At 42.1% G+C, this 26,714-nt stretch overlaps 2 protein-coding genes across 2 annotated transcripts in view; one reads left to right on the top strand and one right to left on the bottom strand.

Annotated features, from left to right (window-relative positions):
- Nucleotides 1–26,714, top strand: part of LOC130522800 (uncharacterized) — a 53,774-nt gene that overhangs the window by 16,275 nt on the left and 10,785 nt on the right. The window lies entirely within an intron of this gene.
- Nucleotides 8,450–9,952, bottom strand: LOC130522804 (trichohyalin-like). The gene is made up of 2 exons (XM_057027535.1): nt 8,770–9,952; nt 8,450–8,683 (listed from the first exon to the last, which is right to left on the bottom strand). Exons 1-2 carry the CDS (start codon nt 9,475–9,477, stop codon nt 8,567–8,569), a joined length of 825 nt encoding a protein of 274 aa, XP_056883515.1. The 5' UTR covers nt 9,478–9,952; the 3' UTR covers nt 8,450–8,566.

Raw genomic sequence — 26,714 nt, 5'->3', positions numbered from 1 at the left:
TCAGATAAACAATGTGTTCATAACCTCCTAAATTCTGTTTACTTTTAAAATACCTTGAAATTGAGTCTTCTACATGCTTTAGGTTTCCGGAATTTCTTCTCTAATATCTCAGCCACAGATGTCTTTGGACCATGTCTTTATCTGCAGTGTTGTGTTCGCCCTTCCAGTGAGACTGCTTCCACCTTTGTGATCACTAATGTTTCAGTTCTGGTGTGACATCAGCTCAGAAGAGCAGCTCTTGTGGTACAGCTTGATTATGCTTTTATAAAAACATCTTCCCACCTTTTAAACTTTGCATTTCGGTGTCTGTGAGCAATATTTATTTCTCAGGGAGCCCCGGATCTCTGATATCATGCCAGTGTGTAGCTCAACTCCACAGGGAATCAATTAAAAAAAACTGGGTGAGGAGACTTTGATTATAGTAAGTAGGATGAGGTTTTTAAGGATGAAGGAGTATTTCCTGGCTCATCTTCTGTGGTGCTAATGTAGAATCAAAAGCTGCAGCAGTAAGCCTGAAAAACCCTCTAACTTTTAAAGGGAGTAGCTCTGGAACAAGTTTATGTTGGGCCTTTTTCTTTTATTGGCAAAGTTTTCACAGCACCAAATGATAATCAAGTAATCCCCTCAGAATATAGATCTAAAGTGAGTCATTCTTTAAAACGATTGTCTTGTTTTACATGTAGATTTATGCAAGTTGACTCCATCGGCGACTGAAAGTAAGCAGTTTCAAAAATTAAGCACTGTCTTTGAATGGAGTCCAATGATTCCATACAAGAGAAAAATTCTTTAGAACTGCAAATATTACCTATGTTGAGCTGCACACTGGGAATAAATGAGAGGCGCTGACAACACGTGCTTTGATATTGATAAGAGCCTGGCAGACACCGGTGAGGCCTCCCTCATATAAGTCATATTATTAGCCAGCCCAGTGGTCTGGTTAATGAAATACTGGTCTATTACACTCATGTCTGTAAACAGACACACATGGTGATGTGCCAAAAACCTGCCATTCACATCATTTGCCTTAAAAAGCTGGAAATGTTGCTTCATGAATAAAAGCATAAACAAAGAGGTCGATGAAGAAAGTCTCTATTATATTTGCCAGTTTTAAACAAGTACTTTAAATTGTAATATGGATATTGTGGTCTGTACTTCTTTATTCAGTCCTATTATTTGTATTTCAGCTAAAGATTTTGTAAATTATCTGTAAAACAATAGATGATTAACATTGGATTATTTCTTGTTGACGCTATCTGCGTGTCAAACTGGAGTATTTTTTTAACTAAAAACAATATAGGCACAGTTCTTTATTTTGTCTATGCTGAAAACTACGGGAAAGAGAATTTTCCATAAAAAGAGGCCATTGAGCCCGGCAGCATTTCTGTATAAATGTGTTTCCAAGGAGTTTCCATGGCACTTTGGAATATGTGTACATGTCAAAGTTAAAGAATGTGAAAAGGGGATGAGTAAAACACACCAGTACGTGAAATCAGAAAATCTTACACCTGAAAGGTGACCTTTTTGAGAAACCCCTACTGTTTATATCTCTATGAAATAAGCAACGGCTGTCAAAGTTTGTTTCTAAAAATGAAAGCTCAACACTGAATCTCTTTAGCTGCTTCCAATTGACAGCATGTTTTATTGTGGTTGGGAGGCATTCACGCCATCTCAGGCCATTTTAAAATTGCACCTTCACAATGGATACCATCTATCTCCCCTCTCTCATTTTTAATCCCAGGTGACTGAAACATCTGTCAGGATGACTGAACGTCAATAGAGTGGTCCAGCAGTGAGAGAGGAAGTGGAGGGGAAAGGAGGAGGGGATGCAGATCCTGTCAGCAGTGATGGCTCAGACAGTCAGAATCTCATCAAGATGTGATGAGTATCACTCAACAGCCAGCATTTGTGTGTGACAAGGATGCGGGACACACGCAAACTTCCTATAATACATGAATAGGTTGTCATTTTTCCACCTGATGGATGTTTTTATCCCCTGACAATATCATTGCTGCATGTATCAAGGTAGCGCACAACAACTGCCAGAGATGGTGTCGTATACTGATGGCATATGGCAACAACATATGGGTGACGGGAAGCTGCCTAACATATGACAGAACCTCCCACGGTGCTTTAGGGGCAGCTTTTGAAAGGCTTTTAGGAATGTGCACCTTTCTACATCTTTTACAGGCAGAGTTAGTCAGACATTCGCGTAGCTAAATTAAACAAGTACAGCCGTCGCTTACTCCCAGAGCAAATTTTGCAGGAATGACATATAGACGTAATTATTTTTTGGTTTATTAAAATGTGATTTCAGCACTCCAGTTCATGAGGTCTCAATATAGAAAATAGCTGTGGTGAAGGCTCCATGTTATTATCAGAGAAGTTTGATAAACTTGTTTCATTTGAACTCGATATCCCACATGAGATTTCTTTCAATTTTCACCACCGTGGAACTTTCAGGCAAGAGACTCCAAAATCCTTGCCTAAGCTGTCCATGCAAGCAAACAACAGTTTCTAATCAGGTCTTCTCGCCAAAACAAACTGGAAATATCTGCTCACAGTCCATAATTTTTGGATAGTCTTACAGATTTAGAAACTGCTGACTGAAAAAAAACATCACTAAGGCGTAAAAACGAGGGAAAACCAAGTGGCATCCAACCCAGATTAAAGTGTCTGAAACCGGGGCTCATTGTGCTTTTCTTGTAATCCCAGCAAATGTTCATTTGTTTGGGGACATGGCAGAAGAGTTGAAGGCAAACCCAATCCATGAATTATAAAATTCCTGCAGCACAGTGAGACTGCAGAAACATGCTTCAGGATGATACCGAGGTCGAACATCTTTATAGGACTGATCCATCTGCTTGCTGCATTATTTAGGACTAGTTAACCCTTTAAAGCATATCTGACACTATCGACCGTATAATGGCTCCAATATTCCAAGTGCTCTTCCTTTTTAACTAGAAATGCTAAAACAGACAAATGCCTCAATTTATATGGTTGTATCGTCCCACTACCCCAAGTCCTCGTCTGCATGTATTACTATCCACTCACAAGTGTTCACTGGAAATTGCCGCACTTTTTTTTCAGTTATTTATGAAAAATTTGCCTTTAAATTAAATAATTTAAAGACGCAACATTTTTAGTTATAAAACAACCCCCAAAACGACTCCCGTAGTGCACTGATAGCTCCAAACTGCTTCACTGGCGATGCCTATGACATTCATGTTATTATAAATCGTTGTAAAATGGCAAACCTCCATTTGCAGAAACTCTGCTGCAGGCGGCTTCATTTGTCACAGAGTAACACTCGCACCCATGTGGTGCATCTGACATCTACACCGTCCTTATACTGTCAGTTCTTCTCATCTGACTGCCTACTGTAAATGTCGCACAACCAATTAACTTTTCCATTGGAAGAAATTCACATGGAGACGGTGCTTAAATTCAAATTACCCTCCTCGACGGTGCTACAACTGGCTCCCCTTTGCTATATCAACTACTTGCATAATTGATTAACAATCGTAATTGCCAATGCATAATGGATAATAATTGCAGAAGGCCTCCAGCAATTTGTCTCATTGAAGTATCAAAGAAAAAGACCTCATAGATGACAAACTCCAAGCACTTAGCATGTCAGTCAGGCCTCAAAAGGAGACCTACCATTTAAAAGATAGCAGTCTAGTATTTATCATTTCTGCACTTAAAAATCACATTTTATTTGTAGTTTACAAGAGTAAGGACCTATAACAATTAGGGTGGGAAATCTGTTCTTTTCAAACTAGTGTTAATAGGTGTTCCCAGTCTGAAGGATCAGTATCCCCATTATTTACCATCCACATAGGTTGCTGCTCAATGCCCCTTGTGCCTTATAGCACGTATAATCCCCATTAAAATGTGAGAGGAGGATCTGCCGGGATGCTAAGGTGACCAGACTGGGTAGACACCTGCATCTATTCCCGTCTGTTTTTCCTGCATAATTAAGATACAGATGCCTGTAAATGAGATCTGACACATTAACAAGTGGTCCTAAATCCAGTGGGGCGCAGTTGGCAGGGCCACAAGCACTGTGTTTGATCTCGCTGCTCAATTGCTCTCTTAACCTAAAATTACAGGAATTATCCTGAGTCCAGGTTGTTTAGATTATAATTTATTCAGTGTTTGCTCTGTTTATAGTTTTGTTTTGTTTTTTTCAAATTTTTGGCAGATCAGTTAGTGTGTTGATTTAAAATCCCCTCCCGCCCCAAAACTTTCACCACCAGCAGCACAACTCCCGAAACTCCCCTTTGATGAAAATAAAAGTCGGCCAGGCGTCCCCCTTTGAGACATAGTACGTAAATGAAATGGCTTTTCCATTTTAAAGCAAAGCGCAGCACATTTGCTTTCTACTGTGTGATAATCTTTTATGGAAAACTGTAAAGTTGATTTAGGTTGTTTGTGGAATTTTGTGGATATGAACGAATAGTGATGGTAAAAATCCCCAATCGGCCCAAGGTCCCTTTAAAAAGAAACAAAATTCTATGAAGCCTTTTCAGCAGTGGACTGAACTGGAAGTGGCGTCATGATTCAGCCTATGAAGAACATACACGCAGCTCCCACTATGCTGCAGTTCTAACTAATCCGAGACCTCCATCAAGCATGTGTTGGGCCTTAGCAACACATCTGTCATTCTGACGTGCGCTAGCATGGTCTGAACTGTCAGTTTCTAATCCATCTGTGCTCTGCAGGGACAGTTGGCTGCCAACTGAATCATTGCTAAGCTTTTGGAGAAGCCCACTGAAGGGCGTGCTTGCCAAACTTGATAGAATATCTATTTTTTTAAAGATCTTCAACAATAGGACTTTTAAGATGGTATGTTGACATGTGATTTTTTTTTGGGGGGGAGCAAGATCAGATGCTTGTGCCATTTACTTTGATCTTGCCCAGTGATCAGGAGTCCATGGAGCAGCGGTAACTTTATTCCTAACCAGCAAAGGCAGAATAAGGCCACTGACTTTGATCTTCCTCATGCAAAAAACAGTAATTTTCCACAGCAGTGCCACCATACTGGTAATATTGGATTAAAAACGTCCTCTTTTCTTTTGCTGTCCACTCATGTATGCCCTAGGGCGTGGATAAGGTCTATCGGGGATGCATGGATGTCCTGCTCAAAAGAGATACGAAGACAGAGAAAAGCAATTTTGTCATCTTTACAGTCACATCAGAATACAAATTCATGAAGTTTAACTGTTTGTTTGTGTCACGGACGGGTTGATTAGGACCCGAACACAGGCCAGGACACAGTGGTAAAATGATCAAACAGCTTTATTTACAGGGGGAAGGGGGCACACAAAGAACATTCAATTCAATCTTTATTTATATGGCACTTTTCATACACTAGGTAGCACAAAGTGCCTCACAAAGGATAAAAACAGCAAAGAGAAACAAGAGAATCAAGAAAAAGGACACACACACACCCACACACACAAACAAGCTGAGACATGGCTGGGCACCGAGACCTGAGGCGAAGGAGACGCCACCTTTGGAGGCCCACCAGGCCGAGGGAGGTCACGGACCGTGACCACAGGTGGTACCGCCACAAAGACCACCCCGACCCGGACAGACCGGAGGCTCCACACCAAAGCACAGAGCCCCCTAACCACCCAGGCCAGAGTCGACAATGGGACAGCACCCCCAGCGGTAGACCGGAAACATCTCCCAGCCTGGCAGGCCCCCATGAGGAAACACCATGAGGAACACACGAGGGCAGCCCTCCAGGACTGGGGAGCACCCAGGGAACAGGAGCGGCCCTCCAGGAGACACGAAGCTGGAGCGGCCCCCCAGGAAACACAGAACACCAGCACACGACAAGGAAGACAAACAGACACACTGACAAGACAAACAGACACCCTGGCACTGAATAGGCAGCCCGATGTAAATTGCCTACAGGTGCGCCCGCCAGCAGTGCCAGCTGCCACCAATTGTGCCCCACACCACCCCCTGCAGGACAAAGACCGACACAACCCAGAAACCCTGACAGTTTGTTGGTACCATTATCAGGATCCTGATGTTCATGTCTGTGCTTTAAGTAGGTTTATGTTAAAGAAGTGATGGACTGTGAATCAGGTCCTTCACAAACATCTTGTCAAGTCCGGATGAAGAGGGAGTGTTTCACTAAAGAAGCTCTTCATGCTTCAGTTTATTACCCAGTTTCCCCCCACACACACTTCTCTTTTGTAAAATAGCATCACCCATTGTGCCTACAATAAACAAACTAAACACTATGCCCCCCCTGCCAGAGTACAACATTTAAACTTATGATATTTCCATTTTGAAGTGGTTTTAATGTTTGAATAGAGAATTGATTGCTAAATTACTGCTTCTTGTTATGCACGATTACGAGGACATAATGGTTGTGCAATTCAACGTTAGTACCAGATCTTCAATAACAAAAATTTGTAAGATGCTACAGTTTAGGAGAGGCGGTCTAGAGCCACAATAGAATGAACAGACAGTAGGAGCTGTGTAGATGTGTGTCGCTTTTCATATATATACATGGAAAATGACAAAGAGACAGAGAAGAGGCTTAACCCTCTGTCAGTGCTGCTCCACTATGAGCACTCGTCCTTGTTTTGGGGTTATTAAGAGATTTGGGTGGCCAGAGAAATTCAGTCACGCAGGAGAAGACGTGAAAAAGAGTTTAGGAGAGTGAAAGGATATTGTGGTGCCAGGGTTTGAGACAGACGTGGGAGAGATGTGCGACCGAGAAGAGGTCACATTTCATCACTAAGCGCCTTTACGTGCATGCATGAAACATAAAATCCTGCAGTAGTTCAATGATATAAAACACGTGGATGCCTTTGGTCCGGATGTAGCCAGACTAATACTGCCAGATAGTACAGTTGTAAGTCTTCTGAGAGTGCACGGACGGTGAGTTGGCCTGAGCAATGTGTGCATTTTGCTGACCTGGTTCCAGTTTCTCACAGCAGGTTTAGCGAAAACCCTGTTAGTCAGTCTTGAGATGAGGGAAACTCAGCCAGTTTCCTGCAATTCTGAGCCAGTTACCCGGGCAACATACTCTGTGAAACTAACCTGCTCACTGGCAGGTTTGCTTTAACTCACCTCAAATTACTCCTGCTCTTAAGCTGACGGCTGCAGACTGAAGGCAGTGGCAGACATGTCGTGTCCGTCTCTTGAAGACCCAGTTGATGTCGAAGAGCTGACACTACTCAAAAAACGTCTGTGGGGAGATGATTATCAGAGCCCGATTGGATGTTTCATCATTCCCTGATGAGTACCTCGGGTTGCCAACTTTATCAAAGGAAAACAGGAGGTGGTCCTTGTAGGTTGTCATTCATTCAGGTCGTGGTCGTGGTTATCCAAAGCTGATCTCGGTGAGCACCTTGCCCTGTTCACACTGCAGCCCCTGTGCAGCAGAGGTCAGAGCCACGACTCAAAACCACCAGGAGAACCTGAAAAGTGAGCATCCGACATCCATTTTCTCACTGCACATGCTTCCATGTTACTTTTCTGGTGATTTACCACATCATCACCTGTGTATTAGCACATGTAGGAAGACCAACGTCGTTGCCATGACAACCAAATTGGACGCAAGTGCAGACACAACATATTTAGATTTGATCAATCAATCTTTATTTATATAGCGTCTGTTACAATCAAAATTGTTTCTAGGCGCTTTCCAGAATCCCAGGGCCTGACCCCCAACAAGCAACAGTGGCAAGGAAGAAGACCTTGAGCAGGACCAGGCTCATGTAGGGGGACCCTCCTGCTGATGGGGGGCTGGGTAGAGAGAGAGGAGAAGGGGGGAGGACAGGTAGAGGAGTGAATAGGTAGCTGTTCTAGCCTTGCGAAGGGCCTTTTTGTAAACTAATAGACAGTCTTTCCAGGCTACATGATAGCTGTCTTTTTTACAAGAATGCCACTTCCTTTCCAGTCTTCGCACTTTCTGCTTGAGGGTCCTGATGTGTGAATTATACCAGGGGGCACACCTCCTCTGATTTACTATTTTCTTTTTCAGGGGGCAACAGAATCAAGCGTGATTCTCAGTGAGGTTGCTGCACCTTCAGCAATAGAGTCAACCTCAGCAGGGCTAAGATTATAATAATTGATCCCTGGGGAAACACACGGTGGTCCTGGGATCAGCACAGGGATCACTTCCTTAAACTTAGCTACAGCATTATCTGAAAGACATCTGCTATAGTAAGACTGTGCTCTGAGCATAGAAGAATCCTTAATCATAAATGTAAACGTGATCAAAGAATGATCTGACAGGACTGGGTTCTGAGGGAACACTGACACATGTTCTACCTCAACACCATAAGTCAGGACTAGATCTAGGGTGTGGTTGAAGCTGTGAGTTGGTTGGTTTAGCTGCTGGAGGAAACCAGCTGACTCAAGTAATGAAATGAAGCCATTTCTAAAGCTGTCATTTACAACATCTACAATAATCTGGTGGTTTACTTTGAGTTTTATTGTTTCTACATCATAGATCCAAACATAGAATATAAACAATGATTATACTGTAAAATAAAACTAAAAAAAATAAAGACAGGATGTGATGCTGTGGAGGTCAGGATGGAGAGGAGGAGGAGGGCTTTGGGAGCTCTGGAATTGTTGTTTGCTTCCTCTTTTTCCAGAACTTCCATCTCCAGAAGCTTTTTTTCTCCTGCTTCTTTAATACTTGAAGCTGCAGAAAAGAGAGATTGTGTTTTAGATTTCACTGAACATCATCTGAAATCTTCTGGAAGAGGAACAAAGGCAAAAGCATCTCACCTCAAGTTGGAGGATTGCTTCAGAGAGCCTCTGGAGCTCCTCTTTGTTCTCCTCCTCCTCGTGTTGCCTCAAACTTAGGCTCTCCTGGAACCTGTGCTCCAGCTCTTCGTTCTTCTGTGCCCATTTCTGAGCTGTGCTCTCCCACCGCTGACAAACATCAGCCAGCATCTTGTTAAAGTTTTCTTCTTGAGCCATCAGCTGCTGCTTCAATGACTCTTCATTTTCCACGATCTTCTCATCATATTTGTGTCGCTCTTCATCAAGCAGTTTCTTGAACTTTTCTTCTTGTCGAAAGAGCTGCTGCCTCATGGCCTCTTTCTCTTCATTATTCCTCTGCTTCTCTTCCTCCAGCTGCCTCTCAAGTTCCTCCTCGATCACAAGGAGCTTGTGATTCAGACCTTCCTCCTGCTCCATCAGCTCTCTCCTGCGTCTCTCCTCTTTCTCCTGCTGCTGACTGTGGAGGGTTTCCTCCAGAGAAGCACATTTGAGTTTGCTCTCCTTCAGAGCAGCTTGTGTGCTGTTCAGCAGGGTCAGGGTCTCCACGTGGGCCACAGTCCTCATCTGTCTCCTCTTCACAGCCTTGCTGAGCTGCTCCTCCTTCTCGGCCAGGGCTTCTCTGAGCTGCTGGACCTCTTCCCTCCAAGTTTCCGCTGATGATTCCATCGGTTCTTGTTCTGCCTTCAGCTGCTGGGTTCCTCTCTGTGCCATTGATGCGTCTGCTGGTCACCAGTGTGGTACAAGAGTGTTGAGCTCCTCAGGCGTGTGCTGAAAGAGGTAGAGCTGATGTGTTTGATCTCCCAGCTCTGATTTCTCGATTGATCTCTTCAGTCATCTGACATGAAAGAACAACTTTGACATCAATGACATAAAGGAAATCAAAGACTAAAATGCCAACTTAAGATCAAAGACGATGATGACAATCTAAGATCAAAGACAAAAACAACAGCTTGTAGTTGCAGGGTTCTGTTCCCTCAGCTGAAGATTCAATCAATAAATCAGTCAATCAATCAATCAATCAATCAATCTTTATTTATATAGCATCTGTTACAATCAAAATTGTTTCTAGGTGCTTTACAGAATCCCAGGGCCTGACCCCCAACAAGCAACAGTGGCAAGAAAACACTCTCCTTTAACAGGAAGAAACCCAGGACCAGGCTCATGTAGGGGGACCCTCCTGCTGATGGGGGGGCTGGGTAGAGAGACAAGAGAAGGGGGGAGGACAGGTAGAGGAGTGAATAGGTAGAGAACATAGAAATACATTAATTATAATAAACTGCCGGTAGAGTTGAGTTGGTCAGTGGGGTCAGAGGTCAGCAGGTCAGCAGGTCAGCATACAACTATGAAGGTGGCGATACTTGATGATGATAAGGTGTCACTAGCTCCTCCAGGTAGGATGGAGCTAGGCCTCTGAGGACCTTGTAGGTCAGAAGAATAATTTTAAAATTATTCTAAATTTAACGGGCAGCCAATGAAGCGACGCCATTACAGGACTTATGTGATCTCTTTTGTCAATACCTGTCAGAACTCTGGCTGCAGCATTTTGGATCAACTGGAGGCTTCTTAAAGAGTTGTTTGGACACCCTGATAATAAGTTACAATAGTCCAGCCTGGAAGTAACAAATGCTGGACTAACTTTTCAGCATCATGCCGCGTCAGTAGCTTCCTGATCTTTGTGATGTTCCTCAGGTGAAAAAAGGCACTTCTAGAGACTAATTTAATGTGTGAGTTGAAGGACAGATTTTGGTCAAAAGTTACTCCAAGATTCCTCACAGAGAGACTAGATGTTAAGGAGATACCATCCAGAGTGATCATGTGATCTAATCTAATCTGAGGTCCAGCAGAACCAGCATAGAGACCAGTCCATGATCTGAAGCTATGAGAAGATCATTAGTAACTTCAAGAAGTGCTGTTTCTGTGCTGTGATGAGCTCTAAAGCCTGACTGAAACATCTCAAACAGGCTGTTCCTCTGCAGGTGCTCCAGTAACTGAGTCACCACAACCTTCTCAAGAACTTTAGAGATAAAAGGAAGGTTGGATATCAGCCTATAGTTTGCTAACACATCAGGATCCAGTGATGGTTTTTTAAGCAACGGCTTAATCACTGCCACCTTACAGTCAGCACATCTGGTGATGGTCCAGTTGTTGGGATGGCCTGGTTAGCTTTTTCTCTGATAGTGATCAAAGAATGGTCTGACAGGAGTGGGTTCTGAGGGAACACTGACACATGTTCTACCTCAACACCAGATCTAGTCAGGACTAGATCTAAGGTGTGGTTGAAGCTATGAGTTGGTTGGTTTATCAACTGACTCAAGTAATTAAATGAAGCCATTTCTAAAGCTGTCATTTACAACATCTACATGGATGTTAAAGTCAATAATAATGACTTTATCCATTCTGAGGACCAAGTCAGAGAAGTCAGACAAGAACTCTGAATGTGGCCCAGCAGGGGGCCGATATACAACTACAAACAAAAGTGGCTTTTCTGTCTGTATTATTTAAATTGTGGTTATTATAATTATTGTTATTGGCTTTTTTTAAAACTCCGTTACTGCTAGTGTAAACTTCAAATACAATGAACTTTAACTTTAATAGTAGCCAACAGACAATTGAAGTTTATAAGTGGAGAGGAGTGAACTGTGTGATTAAACACAGCTAAGCTGCTAGCCTAGCTGTCAACCAGATTTGAGTTTACTAAAGTAATGCTGATTATTAATACAGACAATATCAGCCTCTGGAGATACCACGGGGACAAATGACTTAAACAAGCCTCTGACTCCTCTGGAGCCTCTTGTTCCTCTGTGGTTGTCTCCTGACCCAGGCTGGTTAATGTCAGTGTTTCCTCTCGACTATTGGAGACATTTCATTGTGCATTTGGATTTGTATGAATCAACACTCACATTTTTCTGCCATTTCCTGGTATTTTCTACACTTCTGTGGTTGTTTTTTGCCACTGCACTTGTCTGGGTAGCATCGCATGCACAAGACGAACTCAGGGTAACTTTGACTCAGGATTGATTGAGCTGCACAACCTACAGTTCAGGTTTTGACTCGGTGTTTGTTCAACCTGCCTTCTGACATGGGCCCCTGGTAGCGCTCGGAAGGAACAGTCAACCAAGTATTTTTTGGAAATTTTACAAAATTTCACACCAGTAGAGTGACAAGTGTAGTCCCATTTAAATGCACATGGAAACACTGTATGAACAGGGTTGGGGTTGTACAACGAGAAACACTTTTCAAACTCCAACTAGCAGATGGAGTTTCTCATATTTGTGAGTGTTTGTGCATTTACAGGCAAATTGTTCCTGACTGCATGTTCCTAAATGCAAATCAAATGTGTTCACCACTTTTGATACGAGAGCCTCAGTGTGGGACTGATTGCAAGTCAAGTTGAGTTAATGAACGTGGAAATGCTTGGAAAAGTGGCTCCCATGTTGTGATCAGATTCTTAGCAGAGTGCTGTTCTCGTCATTACTGAAAATATTTATCACACATTTTTATAGGCTACTCATCAGCTACAATCGATCCTTTAATAAAAGTAGTTATCAAACATCTGTTCAGATGAGCCTTTTTCTAGTTTACCGAACCTAAATTGAGAGGTTTGTGCACTCATGACCTCTCCGTTTTCACTTTAGTCAAGTGGTAGGGAAACAAACTGATAAGGAAATGGAAAAAACAAATAAATAGTGACGCTGATATGAGTGTAATAAGATATACTGTAATTCACAATTGTTTTCATCTCCTTTGGGATACCTCTGCGCTTCGGTCTCTAAATTTTCCTGTTTCTGACTGGTTTAGAACCTTTATTCCCATATTTGTTTTGATAATCATGTATTTAGCCCTTCAAGTTGTACTATGCATTGGTTTATTATGAGGTTTTTGACCTTGAGCACGAGAGGTACGTCTGTCGATTCAAAGATGTCCTTTTGCTTTAATTTGTGAACCAAATGTCAATGGAATTTAACCATTATTTTCAGACCTCTGTCATTATGATGCATGCTAACATTTATTGCTGTCTAATTTAGTAGAAAACGTTTTTTCGCCATTGTTCTATGAGTGTCTGAGCCTTTCCAGCCCATCCCCCACTCCCTCGCAGCATATCTGCCATCATCAATCACGGTGGGTGGTTCGGTCCAGGTCCTGCCTTTAAGATGAATGAATCCACTTTTCTTTTAATTTTTGAAATATGATTCACCCCACACCAGATGTAATAAAACAAAAGATAGTGTGTGTGCACAGATAGAAGCGCATGCTTTATTTCTCAGTCTGTGGGACGAATTTATAGGAGCATTTGCAAACAGCCTTTTGAGCAGTGTCTCGATGACGTGCCTCGCCTGTTTTTATTCTTCAGTGGAGCCAGATTGGCAAATGGCAAGAGGCAATTTCTTTGTGACCAGCAGGTAGTTGGGTTAATTGCCCACGATGCTGGTTGGAAAGAAAACACCTTTCTGAGGGTGGAGAGTCTTCTGCAGCAGAAGTCGGATAAAGAACAGCAGTAAGCATATTGTCATCTCCCACCCCACCACCCTAATCAGTACTGCTCTACACTCCCATTGTTCAGCTGAACTGGCTCACTTCCCAGAGGAATTCAATCGTTCCCTTTCCCTCTCTCTTCTTTTTTCTTCTTCCCCAGTACCACCCACATCCTCTTTTTACAACCCCTTTCATCACTGAATTCCCTTTTTTTGCCCTTGCCGATATTGTTCGATCTCTATCCCTCCTCCATGTTTAGCATTAAACCCCTCTTTCTCCAGCTCCGTCACCCAATCTTTCTTTCTGCTTGCTAATTTTCTTCCTCAGGTCTCTCTGCCCAACCTTGCCCTGGCTCTTTTCCCTCCTATTTCTGCACCTTTCTGTCTTATCCCCTATTGTTTCCAAAAGAGTGGAATATTGACCCGAACACACGCAGGGTTTGAGTGATTCTTAAGCTGCTCTAATGGATCAGCAGGCCTCAGTCCATTGTCACAGAAACTGCAGGAAAAGACTTGATTTCCAAAGGCTTATCCCATCGGCCATCCCAGTGCTGTATCCACGAAAAGATGCTGCGAGGTTTGAATGGAAGGTCATGGGTTTTGTCTGCACTGAACACTCTACGAGGTCAGAGGAAACACTCAGATCAAACAAACGTGGGTGGCAGGCTGGAGGCAGTGTGGTAATTAAGTAGTTTTGTTCATGGTAGAGAAAGTTGGAGTGTTTCATAATGGCAGTCAAAGAAAACGTTTGATATAATAAACTTGATGTTAAAGGAAAAAGTAACGAGATCTTGTCAAGCAATTAATGATTAAAATCTGAGTCAAAGCCGGTCCTTCAGTCGTTGTCTTCTCCTTCCTGCTCCTTGACTGTTTTGCAGCGTTTAAGTGGAAAAGGCCACAAACATGAATGTTTCTATGCTTGACGAATAAAGCACGCCACAGAGGCAGAAAGAAAATGGCTTTTTTTTTTCTTTTTTGCCTTTTACAAACCAGACCGAACGATTCTGCGAATCAACGGCCGTTCAGAAAAGTTGTTGGAAACTATTTTCCTGTTTTCTTTGAACCCATTACAGGTGGAGGGAGGACAGTTAGTACGATGTAAAACTGTTGTTGTCCTAAAACTAGACATACAGGAGTAATGAAAGTATCACATGATTGTCTGCCAGCCAGTTCAGCGTGTACTCTGCTGTGGAGAAGCATCTCTTTACTTGTCATGGGTTCTACGGTGTCACTAAAAACCGTCAGCGGTGACTGTCATTCCGGCTGTGGAGAACATGATTTGTCCTCGCAGGGCGCAGCCCGACTGTCAGAGATGCATCAGAAAGGGATTGTGTAGCTCTGACGGGGACACAGAGGATAGAGACATGCTTGAAAGGTTGAGGTATTGGATTTTACTTCCTGACAGCTGAGTGACCTTTTGGCTCTCAAGGGGCCAGGAGACAGAGATGGATTTTGCAGTCGTCTGGCTTTCTCAGTGCTGCTCCCTCCACAGGGTTAAGAATTAATGCTTCTCACTACCTCTCTGCTTAGCAAGGAGAGCTATGTTTGGCTGTGTCAGTAACAAATAGGGTACAACTGGATTTTCTAATGACAATGTGAACAATTAATGCGTAATAGTGCAAATTAGCTCAGCGAGTCATTTTAGTAATTGGTCCGGCAGCAACTTGTCCTTGTTCAGGACAGGTCACAAAAGAGGGCAGCACCCAGTTTTTACTGGTATCCTGTTCCTTTCTTTACACCTTGTGTTCATAAATATATGCAGCATGACAGGCCCCACTCTAATGCATGGAATACCAATGAGACTTGTCTTGGCTCAGACGGAAAGGCACCCTCCTCACCCTTTTTTTTTTGGTGCCTCTGGGCAGAATTCACAATTTCACATTGCCTTGCAGTGGCATTCACGTGAAAGTTACAAATCACAGTTTCATCCGGCGCTGCTACTAACTCCCCACATGATCACTGGGATAAGATAAGAAACCAGCTCAATGAGCAGACTAGTTTATGTCTGCTGTAACGCTTCTTTCCTGACACCATTGGAGCTCGGGGAAGTTTGGTTTTTCCCTTTTGTTTTTGTTTGTTTTTCTTCCATACAGCTCACTGAACCCAGTCCATATAACCCTGCCCTGCTTTGCTCTGCAAAGGCATCATACAGTAGTCGCGAACCACTAAAGGCTGGAAATGATAGACTTGAAAGGACAGCAAGTGCTTTTGGGCTCCATCTATCTTTCAGAGCATTGCATGCAGTGTCCAAGGTCGTGGCAGCGTGTGTCTATGCTCTGTTACTCCAGCTAGCCAATGAGCCGTCTCCACCAAGAGCCTCATTGATTCCTTTTTCATGCTTTATAAAAACAAAGTTGCGTATAATGTCGTCCTGACAGTTCAACTGTTATCTGGGCAAGAAAACTATCGGAATGCAGCTAAATCTGTTTTGTTATGCATTGAATTGCTGTGCACTTTTATTTTCAACCACGATGGACCAGGGGAAAAAAAACTTGATTCTTCCAAGCTGACAGCAATTCCTGAAATCCATCAGTATCTGTGTCTCTGCATCCTGCTCATTGCTTCCTGAAAGAACAGATTTGGTGCTATTTTTTGAGTCCACACAAAGAGATTATAATTTTGGAATGGATCACAATATGTATTATTGAGGTGGGTTTAGCCGCTGTTTCTTAGACTGTGTTAAATTGGACATTGGTCACGGGCTGTTTTCAGCAGTGGATTAAGACACATTTGTGTCTTGCCTCTTCTGAACCTTTTAGACTGAAGAAATGATGTGTAACTTTGGGGAAAACTGTTTGGCACCTCAATAAAATAACGTGTAGGTTTTTTAAGGTTCAGAAGCTTTATCTAGTTCATTCCAGCCACTGTTTCAAGATAATACACTCGAATTGATGGCAGAGACCTATCTTTATGACAAAATTGAAAATAAACTTACTTCAGTTGCTCTTCAATCCACCTCTGTGCTCAAAGAGCATCAGTTTTTTTCTTCTCCTGTATATTTCCACTAGGTTTCACTGAAATAAATCCAATTTGGCAAACAAACCAACCAGTTGACAGAATTCGCAGCCCAAGAAATTCAGCTTTGTTACAGCCCTCAAACAGATAAAATATGCTATGTTGTTATTCCCTTTTTCCCCACCACTGTCTTCATTTGCAACCTTAATGTCTATGGCGTAATGACTTTTTAAAGCTAAGGAGCAGCTGGTACATGACTGTTGCAGGCTCCCAGTAAAACGTCAAAATGCCACCACACCCGCTAAATAACCTGCAACCCCTCGGTGACCTCTTTCTCCCTGCAGCTTAAATGGCCCCATTACTCCAAGGAACCTGTCCAATGAAAGGTTAATAAGAGGCGGCAGGAGAACTGATGGGGTGTGTGGAAAGAGAAAAGGGTGCGATTTTGTGCTTTGGGTTGTTCAGGTAGGTCTGGTATTAGGTGGAGTCCCAGGTCCCACAGGTTTGGAGGGTTTGGCTCAGGAACCAGTCGGCCTCGTCTTCTTTAGCTCTGCAGGAGCCCATCTGTTCATTCTGGCTCTGTCATATGTTCTTCCATATTATCACATCTTTCCTGCTTTCAGATTTTTTTGTGTCAGACATATGAACCCAGTATTTGTGGGTTATTACTTATCATTCATCGATGTCCCACTGAGCTGTGAACTAGAGCCAACCTTTATGCTTATACGGCAGCTTTCTGTTTAATAACTAATGTAGAAATCATGAATAAGTCATGCACCACATATTAGCTGACATGTGTCTTCTCCCTTTAGAACAAAGTCTAAAGTCTTGCATGCATGGCTTCAGAACAGTTGATAGAGATGTAAATCACTAGAGGTGATCTGCAAGACTGTTTTATCTTGCGTCACCTCACTGGTGAAGTATTACCTTCTACAAAATCCATGTAGAGGAGAGGTTAAACTTCTCAAAGAAAAAGAAAGTCTAGAAAACAGCATGCAAACCACTAACAGTGAGAACAGGAATCGTTTCACTGGTCTGGGTCTTACACCCAGCATGAGCTGACTGATCCAGGATCTGTTATCTTGCTAACAACAAAGGACACATGTCTGTGTTCGGTACCGATGTCGCCAGAGTACGTAATAAAAGCAGCGGGTACACTCTGGTGAAAAACAGGAGGAGCAATACGTTACTAAAGGATTTTCATAATGTAAATAAGGTCAATATTCTAACAATCAGGTGACTCCACAAGTGCACTGCCGAAGTGTTTTAATGAGAGAAAAAAGCCCTTTGCAGTTGAGTTGTGTGTGGAACACAATTGCAAGAGAAAACTGTCTATGTAAAAACCCCTTGATTTAATTTTTTTCAGAGTAGAATCTCACATGACAAATGGGGCTGTCTTTGTCTCCTGAACTCTCCTTTGTGACAATTTTTTTTTCTGCCCGAAGCCCTGAAACATCCGTAATTACATTTCCCCATCTGTCTGCTGGCACAATCCCCCATACATCACCATCACAACAATTCCATTAACTCCCGCTGCGTTAAATAAAAAGGGAGAAGAAAAGCGGGCTGCAGCCATAAACAAATAAGAGATGATGCTTTTCAGTCATTTGGAGGCAACGTGTGATGAGGTTAATCCTGCAAAGCCGTTTGTTTCATTTGTTAAAAAAAAAAAAGATTCTATCATTGGGAGGAAAGAGGTTGTGTTTCAACTACCCCCCCGTCTTTGTGTCTATGCCCTTGGCACCAGTAAAACTCCTCCGCAAGATGCGAAAGTGTAAAGAAGCAGCCACATGGGAAGTAATTACAGGGAGCTTAAAGCTGTGAAGTCTTCAGTTGAGGAGGAAAAAAACTGTTGATTGAACGACAGAGCTGATAACGACCAAACACTGTCTGAGGCACTGAGGGGAATGTGTTGACAGGTATCGTCTGGGTTTTTAAAGCACTGCTAAGCCAGCATGGCTGTAGATGCATGCAAATAACATGTGTGTGCATGTGGCCACTTTCTCCTCATAGATCATGTTCAATAGATGAAGTTCTACTTCTTTTTCATGTCTTGACACAATGAATGAAAAGAAAGTGACTTCCACGCAATGGTCCTGCTCAAGGTTTCTTCCTGTTTTTCTTCCACCGTTGCTTGCTCAGGGGTCAGGCTCTGGGTCTCTGCATGGCGTTACAGACGGTATATTTACGCAGTGCATTTTCCCTGTTTAATGCTCACATTAATACAGTAGTCTAGTAAAAGTGCTGCAGAACATTGTGCATTTCTGAGAGTACAGTTATTTTGGTGTGCTCTTGTGGTGGATTGAGCCTTGACCAGGAGTCTTAAGGTCATTTTAACCATGGACGCTGTGGGCAAAGTGAAATATTACATTTTAATGTCCGCAGTCCTGCAAAGGTTTTTAACCTTTAATTTAACCTTTTTTGTTAGGGGAAGATGACTTTTTTTATCCTTCTTGACACACAATCTTCTCCCTGCATATAGAGTATATAGATATATATAGATTTCAAATCCAATTGAGAGCAACATCTTTAAAGCTGATTTTTTTATATTTTTTTTAAGGCATCCCATTTTATTTTTTCTAAATCCTGTTATTATTGCAGCGTAAATTACAACCCTGAAAAGATGCTCAAAGCAGGTATTTCTCAGAAGCAAAGAAATCCTCCAGTGAATCACCAATGCACCCCCTTAAAAATTCACACACACACACACACACACACACACACACACACACACACATACACACACACACACACACACACACACACACTCTGCCTGGAGATGCTTGGTTTAACAGAATGTGCTTCAGACAAGAAAGACGGATACAAATTGGAGACTGATGTACAGTCAAAACTATAAATCAATAATAAAGAATCAAATTCCCAAACAAAATGAGACGTGACAGGTTGATGTATCGACGTGACAACGGTAGCGTGACGACTGCTACTCACTGAGAGCACGAGGAAACCTGATGTGCCACCAGCACCTGAGGACCAGCTGATAAAGAGAATGCATTATTATTTCAGACTAGTCAGATCAGTGATGATGGTTTATCTCTGCAAGTGTTATGTAGACCAAATACATATATTAAGCACTCCTGTATACTGTATGTAGAGAAGCTTAAGCACCTCTGTTCTATCCTTATCTGTTCACTGGCTGTTGGAATTGTACAGTGGTCGAGTAATTAGCTCCTCTAAATGCTCTTTATTTGTAATATTTATAAGCTAGAAAGACTCCAAGATGAGCAACCATCATTGTAGTAGGTGCTAAATATAAACAAAACGAATCACAGCCTTCCGATTTAGACAAAAGGAACAATTTTAAGAATCCTTGAAGGCTGTGAACCTGATTGGGGAAGTCAAGAATGTGACGTTTGTTTCAGTGTGATGAAATAGATTTTAAAAAATCACATTGCACCAGGCATTTTTCTGTGACGTTGTGGTTCATACTGTTTTTTTCTGTTTTTATTTTTGGTCTCTTTCCCCTCGTTCCTCTCTTTCAGGGCAGAGCTCCTGTTGCTAGTTTGCGAATTACTCAGCCTCAGTTACCGGTACTTAAACCTACCTGCGACTTCACTCGTTGCCAGATGGTCCTCATTGTCAACACGTGAATCAAGCCTCAGTCTCCAGTGTTCCCAGCTCTCCCGAGTTCCGGGTTGTTCTCCTGTGGACTTTGCCTTCAATTCATTCCTCTAAACTGGTCTGCCAGTGGCCGGAAAAGTTGTTTTTCCCTTTTGGAAGTTAATTAATGAATTAATTTTGTACCGAACCAGTCTCTGCATTTTGGGATCCAAGTGAAGTTTTGAGTGAACACACCATAAAACACTATATGGTGTTCTAAGATTAGTGACACTAATAAATATAACTGGACCCATTTTAATAAGGTATTAAATGATAGTCTGGAAATGGGCAAATGTCCACGTTCCATCTAAACTTTGTCAAAAAAAAAATTCCAGAGTGATTTTCAGTCATTCTTTATTAACACCTTCACAGTTGATTTTGTTTTGATTTTGATTTTGTTTTTTGTCTTTTATAGCTTTAGCAATGTGTCTCAACTGTTTTAAACAATGGCTGCATCATGCGAGGTAACAAAAAGTACTTAAGTTGTTCCATTTCCCTGCTGCTCATTTCAGAGTAGATTAATGCATTTACCGTATTTTCACAACCATAAGGCGCGCCGTATTATAGGGCGCACCTTCAATTAACAGCCTATTTTAGAAATATTTTCATACACAGGGCGCACCGTGTTATAAGGCGCATAGCATAGAAACTGCGTAGTGCCTGTGGTTTCATGACGCGTTCACTAGATCGAGCTGCGCTAAAAGGAATGTCAATAAAACAGCCAGATAAGTCAGTCAAACTTTATAATAGAATACAAACCGTCGTTCTCACAACTCTATTCACTCCAAAACGAAAATAAACAGCTGTTTTATTATTTTTCCCGAGTGACGTAGTGTTTTCGCGTAACACATTCGTTTAATAACAGCGAGTTATAACAGGCAGTGCAACATTTTTATCACAAGTGGATAGTGGAGTTTAATAAATCTTCGATTTAGTGCAACATTTTATCACGTAGTACCGTTGCGGTAAATCAAACGTTAATGCAAACACAATATACGGTAACTCGAACGCTCGAAGTAGTGCAAAGCGATAGCAATAGCAATATAACAATAGCAATATAACAAGTTGTTCAAACGGTAATTTCCATATTCACAGTATGACCAGCCTTGTTAAGTTGTAAACACACAAAAGAAACACGTAAAGATCACTTTATCAGTTCATTCCTCATCCAGGAATCCCTCGAATTCTTCTTCTTCGGTGTCCGAATTGAACAGTTGTGCGAATACGGCGTCCAACATGGCCGGCTCCGTCTCGTCAAAGTCGTCATCAGGGTCGGTGTCGCTGGTGTTGTCTGGCATTTCAGTGACAATCCCTGCCTTCCCGAAAGCTCGGACCACGGTCGATGCCCAGGCATTTACGATCCACTGGCCGATAGTGACGTATGACGCTCGGCGCCGTCTCCCCGTCTTGGTGAACGTGTGTTCGCCGTTCGTCATCTACCGCTCCCACGCAGTTCGCAGTCTAGTTTTGAATGCCCCGTTGACACCAATATCTAGCAGCTGGAGTTCCTTTGTTAATCCACTTCTTGCTTTGTTTCCTCGGAAGCTCCGTTGAGTCTTCTTATCCTGGCGCAGGTCGTCTTGTTGCTTCCTCCACTTCCGCACCATCGATTCGTTCACGTTAAATTCTCTTGCCGCTGCTCTATTTCCGTGTTCAACTGCGTGACTGATAGTCTTCAGTTTGAACTCTGCGTCAAAAGCGCGTCTCCTGCAAGGAGCCATTTTGGGGTCTTTACAGACAGAAATGGTTTGGGACTGAATTTACTGCTGTTACCTCGGCCACGCCTACTGACTACGGTAGCCGCGATTAACCAATATTACCGTAATCCATACAAAAGGCGCTCCGGGTTAAAAGGCGCACCGTAGATTTTTTAGAAAATTCTAGGCTTTTAGGTGCGCCTTATAGTCGTGAAAATACGGTATTTTCAATCAAAAGCTAAAGTACCTTTCTTAAACTCAGCGCAGCATCAAAACTACTGTCTCACTGTGAGAGTGACCCTCGCTGTCCCTAAATGGTCAGCTTTACTGGCTTCTTGTGAATACTTTACTGGGTAAGGACAAAGATGTCCTTAACCCAGTGTGAACACCTTCACAGAACATCACCCTCTTTCACAAATCCTGCTTTGTGAGCTAAAAGAGTCTAAATGGATTCCGAGTCAGCATATAGGGGTGAGGAGATACACCTTGATTGTGTCTAATCGAGTGGATACCACCATCTCTTTGTCTGTGGACAGCTACTTTTGTCAAGGCAGTACAAAATCATTACTTCAGATATTTAAATTATATGAATTATGGTGTTAAAATGGTCTGAAAATTGCATTTGTGCAGCACTTATTTCAGGAAAGAGTTTGTTTGCCATTCTTCCCCCCCAGCATTGATCCGCTTTATTAAGTAGGGAGGTGGCCAAGTGTATAAATGGGGATGAGCTGAGGCTCAGTCCTCTCTGTTACCTGTCTGCTGATGTGCACAGGAGTCGACTAATGACTGTCGCTGAGGAGAATGTGTTGGTCTCCACTGTCATTGTTCACTTTAAATCACTTGGGTGGATAAATGTTGTTAAACTTCGATGTGTCTTGCCATCCATTCCACGTCAGCTCGGGTCAAAAGGTGTTACGTTATCCATACCCATGGCAGAGGAGTGACAGTTCTAAAAGGTAACAAGGAGCCAGCTGCAGCTACACACATCTGAAATGCCTTTTTTCAACGTATTGATTCCAATTATCTACGTAATGAATGTAACACACACATTGACGCACACATTGAAATGAATATTTATTGATTTTTGTGTCAAAGATGAAATGGCAGCTGAAATTGCCTTCCTTTCTACAGTTTTATAAAAGTATTGGGTCACTTTGACATTGTTGGCTGCGACCTCTTGACATCCCTGACATATTAGGCCATTAGAACCTGTTTCAGAGGCTGTTATTCCCGCTGTGGCTAATTAATTTCACTGATTAGCTATTTTATTTCAAATACAAAATGGTTGTTTGTTTTAATTATAGAGCCTCTCTTACATCCCTGCATGGTAGATGTGAAATTAATGAGCTTTGATTTTAAAGAATTGTTGTTGTTGTTTTCTAGCAAAATATCTTCATTATAAACTGCCTGGCCAAAAAAGGTGCCCACTGGATTTAAATAAGCAAATAGGTAACACAAACCTATTATCTTTCAACTGGAAAAAGGTATTTTAACCCCAAATGATGCAATGAGTAGCTTCTCCGTCCTTAAACAACCATGTTGAAGGACACATCCCGTGGTCAATGGAAAAATGTTTGAGAAAGGTCAAATCATTGGCTGCATGAAGCAGAGAAAACCTCTAAAGGAGACTGCAGAAACTACTGGGTTGAGAACTGTCCAACCCATTATTGAAAGCTTGAAAGATGGTGGGGAAGCACCGTCTTTGAGGTAAAAATGTGGTCAGAAAGCAATCCTGAATGATCGTGCTTGGCAATCATTTAAGGGTTTGCTGAAATCAAATCAACAGTAGAACTCAGGGCTTTGTTTAATGATGACAGTAAGAGCATTTCCACACGCACAAAGTGGAGGGAACTCAAGGGATTGGGAGTGAACAGCTGTGTAGCCTTAAGAAAACCACTAATCAGTCAGGCTCGTCAGAAAAAAGGCTTGAGTGTGCGAGGGAGGACAGGAGATTGGAGATTGGATGTTCCAGATTTCTGCTGTTCCTGAGTGACGGGCACATCAGGCAGATGAAGAGGTGCACCCATAATAGCTCGTGGCTATGAAGGGGGCTGCAGTTGGTCAGATCCAGGTTCAGCATCATTAAGATTGAGGTCAGCTGAACACCTGATGTACTAAGTGACCAGGTTATTCCATCAATGCCTTTTTTTCTCTGGTGGCACAAACATATTCCAAGATGACAATCCCAGGATTCAGGGAGCCCGAGACATCATTTCCACAGGGGTATTGGCCACCACAGAGTCCAGATTAAGAATCTTTGAGATGTGCTGGAGAAGCCTTTGAACAGTGGTCCGACTCTCCCGTCATCGCTACAAGTTCGTGGTGAAAAATGAATGCAACGCTGGATAGCAGAAGCTTATCGAAACAGTGCCACAGTAAATGTGTGCGTAATCTAAGATAAAGGCCGTGAAGAAAATATTAAATATTTTTTGGTGCCGACATTTTTTTGCCCAGGCCGTGTATGAAGAATGCTTGTTTGCTTTAGATTCCATTGCAGAGCTATTATGTAATTTTATTTAGTCTTGGTTTGAATGATTATAGACTTGTGTAAACACAGCAGCCTCTTAGGTTTGCCATAAGAACAGTTCATGGATTATCAGAGGAAGGCTGCACTTTAAATATTTATATTAAGATAAGAGAAGTTTAATATTTCACCTTGCATCATGCTGGAAAGTTTAGAAGGAGGATATCCTTTTTTTATTTGTAACAGCAGAGCTTACAGTACACGTAATTACTTTCCATTTTGATGATGAGATTCTTTTAGCTGAAGCACATTTTTCCTGTTGCTCCAACATCCCAAAGTGCAGCAAAAGCAAAACACTTGCTTCATATTTATAGATGCATATGCTTTGTTATGCTGCCAGGTAGCCAGGTCCTGTCAACACCAGCAGCAGTGTCTGGCACCATGTGGCAGCTTTAGCTTATCAACAAAGTCGCATGAGATAATGTGTGAAAAGAGAAGGAAACATGATCTTTTGCAAAAGGACTAATATTTCAATGTTAAAGTTAATGTGATGAATATTCCCTTTATTACTGTTTAATGAACTGACTGGGAACTCAATAAATTGGAGATATTAAATCATAATCTTCACCCAATTATATTGTCTCAATTTGCCTAATAAACGTATCATATATTACTTCTGGTTTAGGTTGTAATTGTCTTTATCAGAGAGGAAATGAAACTATTTCTCTGGCAAAGGATCATTTGATAAGAATCCAAAGTAAAAAATTACAGATACCTGGGGGGAAATGTCTGCGAAGTGATTAAAGTATAGCAATTACACTAAGTAGTTACTCTTCATTACCCACCGTACTTGGCGTGAAGCATTGGCCTCACTCACCTTCCTTAGGAGGGACTGCTGCTATATTTGATATAAAGTCTTTATTTTTTCTGCTGTGGGTAAAAGGTCTGTAATGAGAGCAAAGCTGTTGATACAACTGTGTGTGCGTGTGTGTGTGTCACCCTGTTACCTGCCCTTTTTGTACCCTCATATAGACAACATATCACTTCCATAATGCTCCCTATCACCATAAGCCTCTCATCCCATCTTAAAGCCAGTGGCTTCTCTTCCATTTCAATCTGCACTCACTTTAATAGAGTTCACTATCACCTTCTCCCGATGGAGCAGCTTTGCCTCCTAGCCAATCTTTTTAGCTGTATGTTTTCATACTGTCCCCCTGGTGTGAGTCATGGGTCAACAATGAAACAGTGAGTACTTCCCCCTCACAGTAATTCCTGCTCTCTATTGGTGCCCGGAGACCCGGCGCCTCCGAGAGCTGCCCCGCATTGGTGTGTTGGAGCGCTGCGGTGTCAACAACCTCTTCATGTGTTGTGCAGGGATGAATAACTCGGGCATCCCAACAGAGACGTCTGTCTTTTTTTTTTGTTTGAATCATGCTGTGGTTTTCTGCAATGAGAAAATTGCTGGTGCGTTTCTATCGTTTCACCCCTCTAATATTAACTATATCATTTATAATAATATAAAACTATCAGGTTTGTTGCAAATATTACACATTCAAAGATTTAATCCCCGCAATAAATAGATTATTTAGCTATACGTTAGGGTTAGGGGATTAGTGGGGGTGGTTAGGTGGTAAGGAGCTGGGTCATGTATTATGTCTATGAAAGTCCTCACACAGATAGAAATACAGGGATGTGTGTTTGTAGCCATCAATCACTTGTGTTGTCTCCTGATTGGAAGGCACTGCAGTCTCTAGGTTTGATGTGTGCTCGTTACACTGATCTTGCAAGCAGTCGTCATATTTTGAAATCTGGAGACTGATTGGAGACCTTCCAGAGGGGGTGTCCATGTGGAAGCAGTGAAGCAGCACTGATTAATAAGGCACGCTGATCAGAACCGAAAACATCACCGTGCTGCGCTAATCAGACCGGAGCTGATGTTCCTGGCTCTGATGAAAAGGAGACTGATGGCTGTGTTTAAATGTTAGAAATCCTAAAAACAAATGACAGAAGTGAATAGAAGCTCATTCTGAATGTCACCATTATGCACGTTGATCTAAAATCTCCATTACCTCATCACTTCAACATCTGTGCTTCTCAGTAATGGCCCCTTTAAATGGTGATATTAAGTGAGAAATGTGGTTTTTATCCCCTTAAATTCCGCTAAGGGATCAGACTCAGCTGCCCGTTCACGGATCCTGTCTGCTGTTTTCAGAGGTACATAATAATAAAGCAGAACAAATGCATGTGAATCTTTTTCATGGATGTGCCTAATGTGTAGGTGTTGAGTGTTATGCCAACGTCTCCTTTAATTGCACTGAAAATCTTCTGAAGGACAAATGTAGATGATTCTTTGCAGACTTTTAGAAAAAGCCTAAAGCATGTTAAACAGAATATACAGTATTCCACCATCTAAACAGCTTAAAATATGGGCTTGATTTTCCTTTTTCCTTCTCTTAGGACTTTATTTCATGTCTTTTTTGTCTTACCAGCAAACCTGTTTTAATAACCTTTACAGAGCATTTTTGGAGAAGATATAAGTCTCCCTTATTTTAGTGGACGCACATTACTGCTAAACTGCTGTGTCACACAACAGAGGGAGACGATCACATGCTGTTAATAACAAAACCTTGAATGTCCCAGTGTGTTTCTGCACTTCATTGCTTCATGTAAATGAGCGCCATTCTTCTGCGAAGCCACTTCCCCCCTAACGCACAAAGTAGTCTCTTGGCAACTGTAGAATTA

This window comes from Takifugu flavidus, chromosome 3 (assembly GCF_003711565.1).
Source record: "Takifugu flavidus isolate HTHZ2018 chromosome 3, ASM371156v2, whole genome shotgun sequence".
Taxonomy (NCBI): domain Eukaryota; kingdom Metazoa; phylum Chordata; class Actinopteri; order Tetraodontiformes; family Tetraodontidae; genus Takifugu; species Takifugu flavidus.
This window is presented reverse-complemented; position numbering and strand designations above follow the sequence as displayed.